At 47.6% G+C, this 13,922-nt stretch overlaps 5 protein-coding genes across 5 annotated transcripts; 2 read left to right on the forward strand and 3 right to left on the reverse strand.

The window, feature by feature from the left end:
- The first annotated feature begins 84 nt into the window (after positions 1 to 84).
- Positions 85 to 1,417, forward strand: BDR25DRAFT_282463 (3-hydroxybutyryl-CoA dehydrogenase). Its single transcript, XM_033687974.1, has 3 exons — positions 85 to 314; positions 361 to 594; positions 645 to 1,417. The coding sequence occupies exons 1-3, from the start codon at positions 180 to 182 to the stop codon at positions 1,239 to 1,241; spliced, it is 966 nt and encodes a 321-aa protein (XP_033549999.1). The 5' UTR covers positions 85 to 179; the 3' UTR covers positions 1,242 to 1,417.
- Positions 1,418 to 6,092: 4,675 nt separating this feature from the next.
- BDR25DRAFT_282464 (short-chain dehydrogenase) lies at positions 6,093 to 7,485 on the forward strand. The gene is made up of 3 exons (XM_033687975.1): positions 6,093 to 6,309; positions 6,364 to 6,821; positions 6,929 to 7,485. The coding sequence occupies exons 1-3, from the start codon at positions 6,228 to 6,230 to the stop codon at positions 7,355 to 7,357; spliced, it is 969 nt and encodes a 322-aa protein (XP_033550000.1). The 5' UTR covers positions 6,093 to 6,227; the 3' UTR covers positions 7,358 to 7,485.
- Positions 7,486 to 9,310: 1,825 nt separating this feature from the next.
- BDR25DRAFT_282468 (uncharacterized protein) lies at positions 9,311 to 10,342 on the reverse strand. The gene is made up of 2 exons (XM_033687976.1): positions 10,049 to 10,342; positions 9,311 to 9,985 (listed from the first exon to the last, which is right to left on the reverse strand). Exons 1-2 carry the CDS (start codon positions 10,289 to 10,291, stop codon positions 9,341 to 9,343), a joined length of 888 nt encoding a protein of 295 aa, XP_033550001.1. The 5' UTR covers positions 10,292 to 10,342; the 3' UTR covers positions 9,311 to 9,340.
- Positions 10,343 to 11,041: 699 nt separating this feature from the next.
- Positions 11,042 to 11,883, reverse strand: BDR25DRAFT_302154 (uncharacterized protein). The gene has a single exon (XM_033689734.1). The coding sequence runs from the start codon at positions 11,430 to 11,432 to the stop codon at positions 11,112 to 11,114; it is 321 nt and encodes a 106-aa protein (XP_033550002.1). The 5' UTR covers positions 11,433 to 11,883; the 3' UTR covers positions 11,042 to 11,111.
- Positions 11,884 to 12,518: 635 nt separating this feature from the next.
- BDR25DRAFT_302155 (uncharacterized protein) lies at positions 12,519 to 13,807 on the reverse strand. Its single transcript, XM_033689735.1, has one exon. It carries the CDS (start codon positions 13,679 to 13,681, stop codon positions 12,611 to 12,613), a length of 1,071 nt encoding a protein of 356 aa, XP_033550003.1. The 5' UTR covers positions 13,682 to 13,807; the 3' UTR covers positions 12,519 to 12,610.
- Positions 13,808 to 13,922: the final 115 nt, after the last annotated feature.

A 13,922-nucleotide genomic window follows, 5' to 3' on the forward strand; every position in this document is an offset into this window, starting at 1 on the left:
AGGCCACATCCGAAAACGTCATAGATGGACCTCGGCTTTCATCGGCCCGAGCGTCCTTCCGACCTTCGTGTGCTTCACATGTCGCTCCGACTTTCATTCTTCAATTCTTTTCCTCAATTCATAATTCAATTCTTTTCCTCAATTCATAATTCAATTCTTTTCTTCAATTCACAAACAATATGTCTTTCTCTTCCACATCCAAGCAAGCGTTCCGACGTATTGTGAAGCGGCAGTGCCGCAGCTTCAGCACTACCTCTCCAGCCGCCGCAGCTCGCGAAGTCAAGAAGATTGGTGTAATTGGGGCCGGACAGATGGTATGTCATCCGTCCATGGGTGGGGAGCATCATTTAATCCAAACAGGGTCTTGGGATAGCATTGGTGGCCGCGCAGAGAGCTTCGGTGCCGGTCCGATTGATTGATAGCTCACAAGCTTCAATCGACAAAGGCTTGAAGTTCGCCGACAAACTGCTAGAGAAAGACGTCAGCAAGCAGAGGATATCCAAAGATGATGCTGCAGCCGCTAGAGAGCGTTTGATACCAAGCACGTCTCTGGAGGACCTGTCAGATGTTGATTTCGTGATTGAAGCTGTCCCGGCGCGTTCATCCTTAGCCAGTATCTCTGGCACTAATCTAATCATTAGCAGGAAATACCGGATCTGAAATCGAAGATTTTCTCACAGCTTGCGCAAATATGCCCATCTCATGCAATCCTCGCCACAAATACATCCTCCATCTCGATCACAAAAATCGCGGCATCAACGACAAGAGATCCAACAGACCTTTCAGCTTCCTCTCGGGTCATCAGCACTCACTTCATGAATCCTGTCCCAATTCAAAAGGGTGTAGAGATTATTACAGGCTTGCAAACTTCGCAAGACACCGTAGACACAGCCGTCGAGTTCTGCAAGAAAATGGGCAAGATCCCATCACGGAGCGCCGATTCCCCTGGTTTCTTGGCCAATCGAATTCTCATGCCCTACATCAACGAGGCCATCATGTGCTTGGAAACCGGAGTTGGCACCAAAGAGGATATTGACAACATCATGAAAAACGGCACTAATGTGCCCATGGGTCCCTTACAGCTTGCAGACTTTATCGGAATTGATACATGCCTAGCTATCATGAAAGTGCTCTACGATGATACAGGAGATTCCAAGTACAGGCCAGCGGTGCTACTTAGAAAGATGGTCGATGCTGGTTGGTTGGGGAAGAAGAGTGGGAAAGGCTTCTATGATTATTAATGCAGGCTACCCGGCATGGATCTACATTCACTTTTGTGGACTCATTGTGGAACACACACCCCAGAGGGGTGAAGGGTACCGTATGGCGTTGCAGTTACGAGATGCCTTCAAATCCTTGTCGGTAGTCTGTATATATTCAAATATGGTTCTTTCTACTCGCTGTTTGTGAAACAAAGGCCTAGTTGTTCAGAAACGCCTCGAAACTGCACCGCAATGACGTCGAAACGCAATACTCTCATTTCCGCTGAATGTGCTCTGCATGCTAAAGCTCCACTGAGAACCGTTGCTGCAGCCGTTCCATTGATGTGTCTTGCCGTGCCACCATCCTTCCTGCTTCGTCATATTTTCAGCCGCGCAAGCCCCAGTCTCCAACTAAAGAACGGCGGTTTTCCAATTTCCCTTTACAATAGCTTCAATGGGAGGAAATATGGGGGGACTAGCGCGTCCATTGCTGTCATCCGCCATTTCCGAAATGAGCTGTATCTCGACACTGCAGGCGAACGTTTCGAGCACTTCCCTGAATAATGGAGAAGCAAAGAACATTCCCTAGTGGGCAGGGTCTCCGCTCATCCTCCAGGAAAATCTTGAGTATTTACTAGGTGTGATACGATCAGAAGAACTCGGGCGATTTTGAACGAGAACAATATGAGGACCGGAGTCCAGGAAATCTTTCAAATGCGGTACAACCCAGCAATACGGCAAGAATCTTATAAATCAAGTTACCAGGGAAGGTAATTTCTAGCAAGTGAGCTCCCAGTCGTGCTTTTTCTAAGACTATAATCTTCAACGAAACCCGCAATGACAGCCAAGCCCCTTCGCCCACAACATCTTACCTAGCTGTTCCGAAGCCCCAAGCGCTCCAAAAGCATGAGGAGAGTTGCCGGGTATCCCTGGTTACTGATAGAGATACTGTGGGATTTTATCCAGCTCTTCATTCATCTTCCCCACAAGAACCCTCTGTGGTATGGAACTCTTTAAAATCACTTTTCAATATTGATTGATCCAAGAGGTGGTAGGTTATCCAAGAAGCCGTTAATTGGCAACCTTTCTAGGTCATTTGGCGCCTTTCAGCAATTCTGTATTATTAAGAACGCAACACCGGAGAAAGCTGAGGAGGCCCGATATCAGAGGCTTGCACAACGCGTATCTGATGTTTCTTTTTGGTGGAGAGGGGCTTCCTCTGCGTCTTAACCCATCATTCCTACAAATTCTTCGGCTTACATATCACTTCGAGAGCAGCATGCTATTTGATATGTTCTATGCCCTCTTAGGTATTCGCTCAGCCGATAATGACCCCAAAATAAAGCCACTTATCAATACAAACCATAAGATAGGTATGCTCAAATTGAGCTCCTTCGTATCCACATGCTCCTCCAATCGAGGATTAAGGTGCGCTTCGCATCACCCCAGTCCCAGAACTTTAGGAACATACCTTGAAGATTCTCCCTCCACTGACCCCACTGATTCTTGTAGGCAATCTTGTCGTTCCCGTGCAAGGTGCCTTGGCAGAGGTACTCAACATTGTGCTCCCACGTGCAGATATTGTCTTTTGTAGCAGCATCGCCTATACTATCGACTTCCTTCCGGAGAGTATAGTAGATGCGGTTGTCTTCCTCGGAATTGTGCTTCCATCTTTGATTTCAGGGAGGTTGGGTCATATAATCCGAGTCCTTGTGAGAGAGCTCGATGAGGAGTTCGCAGTTGTCAACGGAGATCTTGATCTTGTCCAGTCGCTTACGGATTTCGTTGATGCGGGTGACCAGCGGATTTTGTTGGGGAACTTCGTCCTCAGAAGGAGATGATATGTCAAACCAAGTGAGATTCTTGAAGTTTTTTGAGATGTGGCTGGCCATGGCATCTCCAGTAGTATCACAAAGTGCTCGAAGGTAAATTTAGTAACTAGCGGCGGTTTTGATTGGCCTCATCTATTACGGATTAGAATTTGCAGCTCTGCAAGCTGTTGTGTTATGTAGAAATTGCGACCTTATGCAGGTTATGAGTATAAGGTGCAGATATACTCAGAGCCTGGTAGAGTGGTGTTTTCAAATAATGCATCGCGTAGGAAACGTGGTATGGGGGTGATCATGTATGCCATTCACGCTCATTGTGATGTATAAGGCGTGAACGGAGGCTCGAGCTTGCAAACAAATCACCAGACTCTACGGCAGTGAAAGTGCGTCTTTCTGGGAATCTTCCTAGGAAATCTTTTCACTTCTGCGTTTCATGGTCAGGGAATACTCCGGAGAATCATCCTCCAGTAGACCATTAGTAAATAAATAAAGCAAGTTTCATTCAACATATTGAAATCCACACCATCGTGATACCTCAATCAGCGAAATGATCTCGAAGCCCAATGCTCGGCCTCGCTAACGAGGGCAAGAAGCTTGTTCTGTCTCGTTGAATTGCAAGAACCAAGGGCCACATCTAAACGAGTCAATTGATCGGTCACCATTAATAAGAAATCTTCGAACGCACAAAACATAAGAAAATCTCCTTCTCCTTGCCTAAGCTGCAATATACGCACTTATACCTCCAAATAGGCATCCACTGCGCCCACCCAATTCTCCTCAACCAATCAACGCGATATCGGGACGTTCATATAATCTATCTACGGACTCAAGTTCGCCCGGCCCCGCCTCGAAATCCCGACTAAAAAGCGTCAGCATGGCTCGAAACTCTCCTTCAGAGAGCAATCCCACTCCACGCCGTCGTGCCTCGGAGCCTGTGTCGCAGGCTCTATTGCCCCTCGGCCTTCTGCCACTTATCCCCGCTTAACCCCACGGGGCCGACTTACCCTCGAAACACCGATTACACCATCCGGTATTTGTATACAGATGTGCTTTCAAAATGTAAGGTCCGGTGGCCCGTGCAACTACAGGGGGTAGTCTCAAATAGGCAGCATCTCCGAGGCTACCGATAGCTCATTCCTGCACGATGATGTGCTAATGGGGCAAAAACTCAAAGTGTTCGAAGTAGATGTCCCCCGGGTAGCCTCCAGTATTAATTCTATCAACTTTTTAGCGAATTGCCCCAAACAGTGCTTGTAAAATCTCTATCATGACGAAATAAAATTATGCTGCTACTGGAGCTTAAGTTACTGCTCTACGGTCCTGTGGAGCATCAGCAGCTGAAGTTACTAGTCTTACAGGCATTCAGGAGAGATCCCAAAAGAAGATGACCGAGAAGTCTAGAGATAGAGGTTTTAACTATAGGAATAAATTAATTCATCCTTCTCAACATACATGTTCAAGACGTTCCTATATCTAGTGTTCCCCATAAGGAGACTCCCTCATTCAATATAGAGCTTGCTAAGAAGATAAGAAAGGATCAATTCAGCAGAGAGAAGTTAACCTACCATCTAGAGTACAACTTTTGTCAACAAGGCAGAGATATAAAGGCAACATCCATATAGACTACACTAAACGACCAGGGGCAAAGAAGGTCAAACGAACAATGAAACTAGACCTCTCATCGTAGACAAGGAGGTAAGGCTTTGATAGCGTGAACACTAACCACAGTTATTAGTCCATTAAGGACTAGAAAACATAGTTTAGAGGTAGAAAACTGCTCTTATCCTTAGTGTACAACGAAGCTCTATGTGGGTTTGAGGCAGCTTGCTGAGAAGTCTAATGGGAGCTGTATCTGCGGGGGATGGAAAGGGTACATTGGGTCCATGTTTTTAGAGATGCTTCTCCTATAATAAGAAAGGTACCTTTCACATCTATGAAACAGAGACAGCAGCACAGACAATGAAGGCACAGAAAAAGGTAGACGAGCACAGCAAGTATTAGGAACTAATTAAGAAGGGTGAATGGGAATCAAATACGGAAATAATACGTACAGATTTGCGAGGGAAACTCGGCCCAAACCTAAATTGAAGTTTAACGATAAGTAAAGGAGCCATTAATTAGTACTAGAACGCACATGAAGCTCCTAAGCCTAAATTACTACCTTTTGAAAAGGAGCGTTTAAAGCAGAGACTAACTAGAGACAAGCGCTTAAGAAAACAAAGCTCCATGACATGCCCACTAGTACCAGGATGCACTCTATAGTAAGAAGAAGGTGAAGCGCATTCTCTAGCGTAGTAATTAATCTAATCTTAATGTAATTGAGCCATCCTAGCCTTAGTTAAAGCGACTGAAACACCAAAAGGAGCGCCAACAAACGTAAAACAGAGGAGGAAAACTAGAAGAAGAGGCAGGAGAAGTTTGAGTAGTGGAGCATCCAGCGCTAGATTGAGCGAATGCTCCGTCACATCTAAAAGATTATATAACAAGAAGGGGGTAACAAATACCAAGAATGCTAATTTAACAAAGTAACTTATCACAAAGCTCCAGAGCATCTGTAAGAGGAGAGCAACACCAAGAAACTCACACTAATATCTCTCCCGATGAGGACACTAGTTAGCCAGAGAAGCGGCCTTGATTTAGAGGTTTTAGGGTAAGATAACCTAGTCTAAATAGTAAGAAGTTGAACTACTTTAAAAAGAGGATAAAACAAGCAATTAGTGCTCTAGTATAAATAGAGGATATACGACAGACCATGTCAAATGATATTTGAAAGATACTACACTTTGTTTTATAGGAAAACACCATGTCTTGGTAGAGATTCGTCGACATCTATTCACCTCGGAGCACCTTCCTCATTAGAATAGATGTCCTCTGCAGCTCAGCACCACTAACGTGCTCACGGGCCACGGGCCGTTACATTTTGAAAGCACCGCCGTCCCGGTGCGGACGATGGGCGACGGAGAATCAGGTAACAGTTTTATAATATTGCCAAGAGGGAGTGGGGGTGTGGTATAAAGGAGCGAAGGATGCTGACGTTCAAATTTCGGTAGGCTTCCGACCACTCGGATAAGAACTTCTCAAAACAACTGCAACTTCAGGCAACAGAATTATTTGTTTATAAGTACGGATCCGTACTTAATCTGTTTACTCAGAAAACTCTAATATAGGTCTTTCTGAAAGCATCGACAACTTGAAAATGGCTAGTCTGAAGTTTGGATTCTCGACAAATGCGGAGGAAGTCACGGAGCACTGGAAAGACCAGATTAAGGGCAAAACAAGTTCTTCTCCTCCTACCCCTTCGCGAATCCGCATCTACTAATAATATTCTTTAGTACTCATTACGGGCGTCTCCCCCGGGGGCATAGGTCTCACCACCGCGTGCGCCCTTGCCCCTCACTCCCCAGCTCTCCTCATCCTGGCTACACGCTCTCAAAGCAATCTCACCGCAGCCCAAACCGAGATTGCCAAAGTTGCACCCACATGCCCAACCAAGCTCCTGACTCTGGACCTTTCATCCATAAGGACAGTGCGAACTGCAGCCGCGGAGCTCAACTCCTGGACGGGTGTGCCGAAGATCGACATCTTGATCAACAATGCCGCCATAATGTCGACCCCCTGGGGAAAGAACGAAGATGGAATCGAGCAGCAGTTTGGAACTAACCATATCGGGACCTTCCTTTTCACTAATTTGGTCATGGAGAAGATTATTGCAGCTAAGGGCCGGATTATCAATGTTTCAAGTGCAGGCCATCGCTATGGGCCCGTGCGTTTTGAGGACTGGAATTTCCAGGCTAGTATACCCTCTCACCCATATCATCCAAACTCTATGAAGGGTGGATACATTAGGTCGGGCTTTTTGTATGTAATTAAGCATGGAATACTAACTAGAACTCTCAGGACGGAAAAGAATACAACCCAGAAGCCGCTTATGGCCAATCTAAGACAGCCAACATGCTCTACGCTGTCGCGCTCGCTTCTAAACTCCAATCTAAAGGCGTGACAGCGTACAGTCTCCACCCGGGTGTTATCTACACCAACCTCGGCCGCCATATCCCCATGGAAGTGCTCAAAGCCCGAGGCCTGGTTGATGAGAACGGAAACATCAACACGAATGGGCCGTTCAAGTTCAAAACGCATTCACAGGGCGCGGCGACGACGGTGGTGGCAGCGCTGGATCCGACTATCGCGGATCGGAGTGGAGCGTATTTGGCGGATGCGAGTATTGATCATGATGATAATATTAGTCCGTATGCCGTTGACAAAGATAATGCGGAGAAATTGTGGGTGCTGAGTGAGAAGCTGGTTGGGCAGAAGTTTGAGTTTTGAGGGAGTGTATGGGTTGCTATGAGGGAGGACATGACTTCCCGAATCTTAGATGTCGTGATTTCAATATAGGGTTTAGAGGAATTAAGTATAACTGTATCTTTAAATAACGTCTCCTGCGATCTCTTTAGGATCCTACCTTGATACAGTCTCGGGCTCAACTCCGGGAATTGTAGCAAAATATAACTACTCTAGACTCAACGGTTGCCTTGAGAAGGGAACCCACTGAATACATGAGACCAGCTCGTCTTTATTGTTGGAGTCGCGTGTCAAATTATCATTGAACGGCTCTTGTAGGTCGCTAGGGATCTCCCTGAGTCTTTCTTAAGTCCATGCATGCGGCCACAATCATACTGCTAAGGTACTGAGAGTTTTCAACCGCCATTTTTGGATGTCTTAGCGTGGGTATTCTTTGATAGCCATCTAGCGAGCATTGGTTTGGTCAAATCTTAACGAGTCTAACAACTTCTGATTTTGCTCTTCGTTCAGTGACAGAATTTCATCCTTCAAAGATCCTTTGATCTCTTTCTGAAGCCGATTCAATGCCTTTTCCCATCCTTCGCCATATATGAGCGTATGCCTTGGCTCTTCCTGTTCGATTTGTTTGGTGTTTTCCTGCCCACAACATGCGCTCATTTACATTGAAATGAGACGAAGAGCGTCCTCGAAGGGCGTGGATGGCGATTCCCGTTATCTCATAGAGAGTTTGGCCCAGAGATTGCTTATCACCAAGCCGCTGACCCTCTGCAGAGAAAAACTCCACTGATTTCGGGGTAATAAGTTCTTAAACCGTCCAGCTACGAGTGAAACATCTGCATTTCTCGAATGCTGGTTTCCATCTCCGGGATCACTCGTCTCCATCCGAATCGGTGGGCGAAATGTTAGACAAGAACACATAACACTTGGCTGCATGTTGGGACTAGCGAAAAATAGAGTTAATAGCTTCTGTAAGCTCAGCATCGCTTGATTCTTTGATGTAACAAGTGTCTACCTAGAAATATTGGAGGCTGTCTTTCGCAGCTTGCTTTCCGCAAAATTGGGTCTTGGCATAGTCACCCTTGCTTTTGCCTGTGCCCTTTACTATGTCTTCAAAGGTAACCTCCTTATCTGAACTACTTTGCGTCATTCCAAGAAGCTGAGATCGTTCCGTATGGAGCTTTGTGGCGTCAATCGACAACGATCCGATTTATGGAGTTCCTTTCTCGGGATCGCAATGTATATCGTTCTACGAACCATATTAAGTTAGCACGACAGGCTTGATCAGTATATAAACTTCTACCATGGGACTTACTGTTCGTAATGGATGGGCGTACGTCTTTAGCGCAGATCCGCCGTTCAGATACATGCCTACCCGCTGACATAGCCCGTTACCTCTAGCCTTTAAATCAACCGAGTTACTAATACCCTTAGTACAGCTAGTACAATTCGGCGACTCTTCCCGCGTAAGAAGGCGGCGAGCAAACATATTGAGCTGGGATAAAGGTGCCACTCGTTGCCCGTCCTTTCCACGTGTGAAACTAGGAGATCTGTAGGCGAGATTGTAGTGCGGACTACGCGATAACCCTATGACCCAAACCTGTGGGGTTTGTATCCCGGACATTGTGTGAAAAAAAAAATGAGAGGAAGATTGTGCAGCATGACGGAAAATGAGGAATTAAGCTGGGATAATGAATATCTCAGACATTGTGCGAACTCCTTCTTTGTGTCGCAAACACGCGTAGCGGCGGCCCGATATAGTATTGTTGATAAATTGCCAGGTTGATGTGCTGTACTTAGGTCATTTTACCTTTGCTGTAAAGGGGGGCCTTAGGCATTGATGCGCGAAGGTATGGTAGCATTTCAATCATGTTCGGCAAGGCCACTTTCTTCCATCTACTTCTAGTAGACAATCGTTGGGGGGCATCATTGAGATAACCCACAGCTCGGAGGAGGATGGATCTGAGCCCATTTGAAGTGCCCGAATAGAACGCTACGTCTCATTTAAGCTCATTCTTCGCTATTCGAAGCCCTTCTACTCTCCAACTCCACCTCCAACTCCTCAACTGTCATCGGAACCTTTCTCTTTCCCCACTTCCCTTTCTCTTCAAGCGCGAAATTCGCTACACTCAACATACCCACCACCAAGAATCCTAGCTCTTCCCTATCCGTATCAAATACCTCCCACCACTCTACATCCGGCAACTTCACGCCCACTTCCTTTGCTGCTAGGTATATCGCCGCAGTCGCTAGACATGGGGATTGATGCGTTAAATATAGAAGCTGTGGGCTCAACAACGCATCGTTCAGCCTTGCAATAGCTCTCTTTGCTAGCTCAGAGGCTCTTGGCTGGTTAAAGACATCAAGGGCTTGGAGATAAGTGATGCAGAGCGTATAGGGTAGGGACACATGTAATTGGAAGCCCAGAACCCTTAAAATGTGTGGCTCGATTGCAAATAATTGTGCCTTCTGAGACTGAAACGTCCCCTCAGAGACGTAGTATTCCTCTGCATCATGCTTTCTCTCTAGCTCTTCGATATCGATGAAGGTCGACGATAACGAATCGAGGTAGGTATAGACATTGATTACGTTCCGTGGCGACTTCGGCCACGCTGACATCTTTGCAATAATATACAACGAGCTTGCGGAAATGTTCTACATCCAATTAGCCAACGCCCCATCATCGACTCCATTTGACTACTAATCAGCGAATGATACCTTCGTGTCATATTCGGCCAAGCTCCCCCCCTCTGGTCCCAAAAAAAACCTTGTGAACACTACAATCGCCTGCGCAACAATCTCTTGCGGCAGCCGCAGCAAAATGCCGGCAGCCTGCGTAAGCCTAGCTCCTGCGAAGCGAACGGAGTCTTCGAGATCGGCTGGGATGCCGTCGAGCTGGGATCCTGAGGTTTCGAGCTGCTCGATTGTAGCTAGTGGGGTTGCGAGATGGGAGGGCTGCATGATTTGTGTCCGTGAGGCGTTCGTTTCGCGCGAGGTATGGGGATATTTGAAAGTTATGGGCTGCGGTGGAGGAAGCAAAGTCAAGGTTGCAGCCGGGTTGGCGTCTGGGTCTAACCATATTGGGATGGTGAGTTCAATGTTATTGGGGTGAGAGTATATCGTAGAAGAGAAAGGGGCAAGTATTGCATATTTAAGATGTGAATCAAAGTGAGGAGCAGAGGTAGCGTGCCAGGCTATATTAATTTACATGCGACGAAATTTTCCAAACCCTCAAAAATTTGTTTTTATCTCACTACTCTAGGATATCCGTCACACAAGGCACACGGGAAGAATTCGTCAGGAGTTTCATGCATAGTAGATCCGTGGCGTTGATTCGCGATCTAAGCTGTATTCCCTAGAAGAACGGAAAGAAGCATGAGGTAGTGGAGAGGAGTTTCAGGTTGCACGGTAAATCAATGCGCACAGCCTCTTCGCGTGATCATGCCGTCTTAACTTAATATATAACTTGAAAAATAGTGCTTTGAATTTTGGCTCATATTGCAGCGGTGGGAGAAAGGGTGACTTGTCAGCTTATACTAGTTGCAATTATGAGTTTCAGATTAACAGAGCGGTGAGCTCACTTAGTATTAGGTACATCGTCTAGCAGGATTATTGTTCACTATACCATTGACCCATTTTATATAATTAGGGACATCGTAATATCGTTAAATCCGTCGTGGTAGCAATGGAAATCTGAAAGCATAATTCCCAGCCACCTCCTCCTGCTCGCCTAGTGTCTCACCGCAATTCGCAACCAAGCACACCCAAGGCTGGCGATAGCTCAGGTGCTATTAATGCCTCTCCTCCGACTCAAGTCATCATACATCTGTTGAAGGAACGACAGGGAAACGGTACCCCTGCCTTCTAAATGCATGTTCTCTTCGGGTTCGCACGAAAGACCCAGTCCGAGGTGAATTCGATCCGGAATAGAAGCGAGGAGTTCTCTAAAGAAAGCGCGAAATACGAAGTGCGCGTTCTCCCAGTTTTGAAGCTCGAGGCGTGCCCAATCAAAATACCGAGTGTGAAAGGTCGGGATAATGCGAAGAAACTTCAAGTTCGGAAAGGTGGAGAAGAAGGTCGCCCAGTCGATGTAGTTGTTCATTCGTTGCGAGTCCTTGAGCTGTAACTCGAGCTGCAATCGGGTGATATTGCTAAATTGCTAGCCGAATGGTGCTTCCATTGAGACATGGGTCCTGTTGAAGCAAAAAGTATCCAGAGAAATCGCGAACCAATTCATTTGATAGAGCAGGTCGGTTGCTTCATAATGAAGCATCTTAGAGGCCAGGAGTAGGTTGAGATGGAGGACAGGCTCTGCGACTGGCTCTCTTGGGGTGATAGGTCGCCTTCCGGATTGGACTCTCTTTTCATTGAGTCGCTCGCGCGTTCGCTGGGCAGTGGCACGCTTTTTTTGGGCACGCAAAACCGCCCTGGCTTCGATGATCGGGACCTTTCTCCCACGGCGGACCACAAGGTAAGAGTACACGTGATCGCGAATTTCTCGAGGTAGGTCGAAAAAACGGAATGATTGGGAGATGTTTAGAGATGGCCCGGGGGGAGTTGCGGGTTTGTGCCTTCACGGGATTAGCTCTCTTGAAGTCAACTACTGCGTTACCAAAGCACGCACAGGAGCTGTGGTGGGGTAGCCAAAGATCCCCGTCGGTCCTCTTTCCTCTCCAGAGTCGTGCTCTCTGTTGCATCTACCACACCACTCTGTGGATCTTCCTTCTTGCACTTTCGCTGAGGATTCCTTCGGAGAGCCATGATGGACAAGTAGAATTGGTGGATCTGAGAGCGGTTAGATATGTGTGGGCTAAAATCATACGAAATGAGCGTAAGAACCTATTACCTTAGCCAACTCGCAGCAGCAGGCAACATCCTTCATCAGACAGTGTAATAGTGGTGGTCCTGACACGCTATGTGTACGCCTAGGTATTCGGACCATAGTGGAGATGAATGGTCGGCAATCCCAGTTTCCAGCGGACCGTGCGTCAGAGTTGACCAAAGAGAGAGTGGAGAGGACCAATATGATCGGACGTCGGTCGACATTTGAAGGGAGCGTGCGTTACATATGATGTTGCAATATCGAAATGGTATTTGAAAAACAAGCCTGGGATTATCAATCCAGCCAAGCTTGAGCTTGTAGACGCAATGGGGCATAAGTAGGATGATATAGCTTAATGTTTCAGACCTGAGATCGTATTGGTGATAATAGACCAAATTAATGTAACGGTGAAGTAATAATAGAAACGCTGGACCTATTCGAGATATGTCATGACGCGGCTAGCCGTCTTCGCTGACCACTTTGGCGTGTCTGAAATACTTCATACCCACCCACGCCACGACGACCCAGACCCAGGACATGACTGCAGTACATACCATTAATGCAGGATAGTATCCCGTAATGGGCAAAGTTGGGTCGTCTTCAAGTTCGGGAGGAGCATATGGCGTCTCCCCAACATCCCACGCCCAGCTCCACACACCTAGACAGGAGCCCATTCCGACGACAAAGACCACCCAAGTCACGATGAGCACCACCCAGCCCCACCATTCTGTCTCGCTATAGTCCCACTCTTCTTCCAATACTAGATCTGCGGGAGTATGGACTATTGTCAAGGACGAGTTCTGGCCTGCTCGGTTGGAGCGGCGGCGCTGGAGGGATGATGAGGAACCAAGAGGCTGTAGCTGGACGGGATTGTATGAGGAGCTGCTGCTCGAGACAGTCGGCCGGAAAAACGACAACCCGTCGTCGTCGTCAGTCGTCGATGCATACGGACCAACCGGGCTCGTGAGGGGCGATGCGAGCACACGTGGGGGTAGGTGGTCATGTGTGTCGGTAGACACAGAGAGGGCACGTGATGGAGGCCACCCACTGTCCGAAGATGAGTTCAGCGATGTATGCTCATAGCTGAACTGGCGGGGGGTCGTTTCGTCGTCTGGAGATGTGGGGCTCATGGCCGTGTTGATGGCGACGGGCTTGGTGGGTAGCCTTTTTTCAAGGAAAGAGTTCCGCCGTTCCCTCAGCTTCCCGGTTCCGAGAATGGCAGTCTTCCTCAGCGACCCCTTCCTCTTTCGGCCCTGAGTCTGGCGTAGCGCGTTCGCGAGGGCAGAGCCGCGCTTCGAGCTTTCGTCGTCCACATGCCCGTCATCGTCCTCGCGTTTGGGCGGCGAGCGCGGCGTGAGGTCCTTGTTGGAGGATCTCAAGAAGGGTAGACTCCCCAGAATGCTACCTGAAAGGCTTCGTTTGTGCCCTCCTTGGCTGGCATCGCTGTCGGCATTCTTCGGTTCGCGGTTCAGTGACCACTTGGAGACGCCATCGCCACCGTTTCGTGTGGCGTCTATCCCATTTTCCATGCTCCTCGAGCGAGAGGCCCATATGGCAAGTTCGTTTTATCGACGTAGATTTCTCATGGCTTGCGATCGGATTTGCGAGGCGCGCATGTCACTATTGCGTGGTGTTTGCGAATGACCTCGGGAAAGTGGCGACAAGTTTCCAAGGTTGCTGCTCCTGAAATAACATTCCCCACTGGCCGAGTGTCAAGGAGGCTAGGCCGGATTGGGACAGCCTCAGAAGTGACCCCCCTCCGCCTCTACC

This window comes from Lindgomyces ingoldianus (genome assembly GCF_010093535.1).
Source record: "Lindgomyces ingoldianus strain ATCC 200398 unplaced genomic scaffold BDR25scaffold_9, whole genome shotgun sequence".
Classification (NCBI taxonomy): Eukaryota; Fungi; Ascomycota; class Dothideomycetes; order Pleosporales; family Lindgomycetaceae; genus Lindgomyces; species Lindgomyces ingoldianus.

Bases quoted from the DNA above. Each gene is read 5' to 3' on its own strand.
- BDR25DRAFT_282463 (XM_033687974.1), top strand. From the start codon at position 180: ATGTCTTTCTCTTCCACATCCAAGCAAGCGTTCCGACGTATTGTGAAG. The intron at 315-360 runs GTATGTCATCCG...TAATCCAAACAG, and splicing joins TAATTGGGGCCGGACAGATG to GGTCTTGGGATAGCATTGGT. The intron at 595-644 runs GCGCGTTCATCC...AATCATTAGCAG, and splicing joins TCGTGATTGAAGCTGTCCCG to GAAATACCGGATCTGAAATC.
- BDR25DRAFT_282464 (XM_033687975.1), top strand. From the start codon at position 6,228: ATGGCTAGTCTGAAGTTTGGATTCTCGACAAATGCGGAGGAAGTCACG. The intron at 6,310-6,363 runs GTTCTTCTCCTC...AATATTCTTTAG, and splicing joins CCAGATTAAGGGCAAAACAA to TACTCATTACGGGCGTCTCC. The intron at 6,822-6,928 runs GCTAGTATACCC...TAGAACTCTCAG, and splicing joins TTGAGGACTGGAATTTCCAG to GACGGAAAAGAATACAACCC.
- BDR25DRAFT_282468 (XM_033687976.1), bottom strand. From the start codon at position 10,291: ATGCAGCCCTCCCATCTCGCAACCCCACTAGCTACAATCGAGCAGCTC. The intron at 9,986-10,048 runs GTATCATTCGCT...AATTGGATGTAG, and splicing joins TGGCCGAATATGACACGAAG to AACATTTCCGCAAGCTCGTT.
- BDR25DRAFT_302154 (XM_033689734.1), bottom strand. From the start codon at position 11,432: ATGAACAACTACATCGACTGGGCGACCTTCTTCTCCACCTTTCCGAAC.
- BDR25DRAFT_302155 (XM_033689735.1), bottom strand. From the start codon at position 13,681: ATGGAAAATGGGATAGACGCCACACGAAACGGTGGCGATGGCGTCTCC.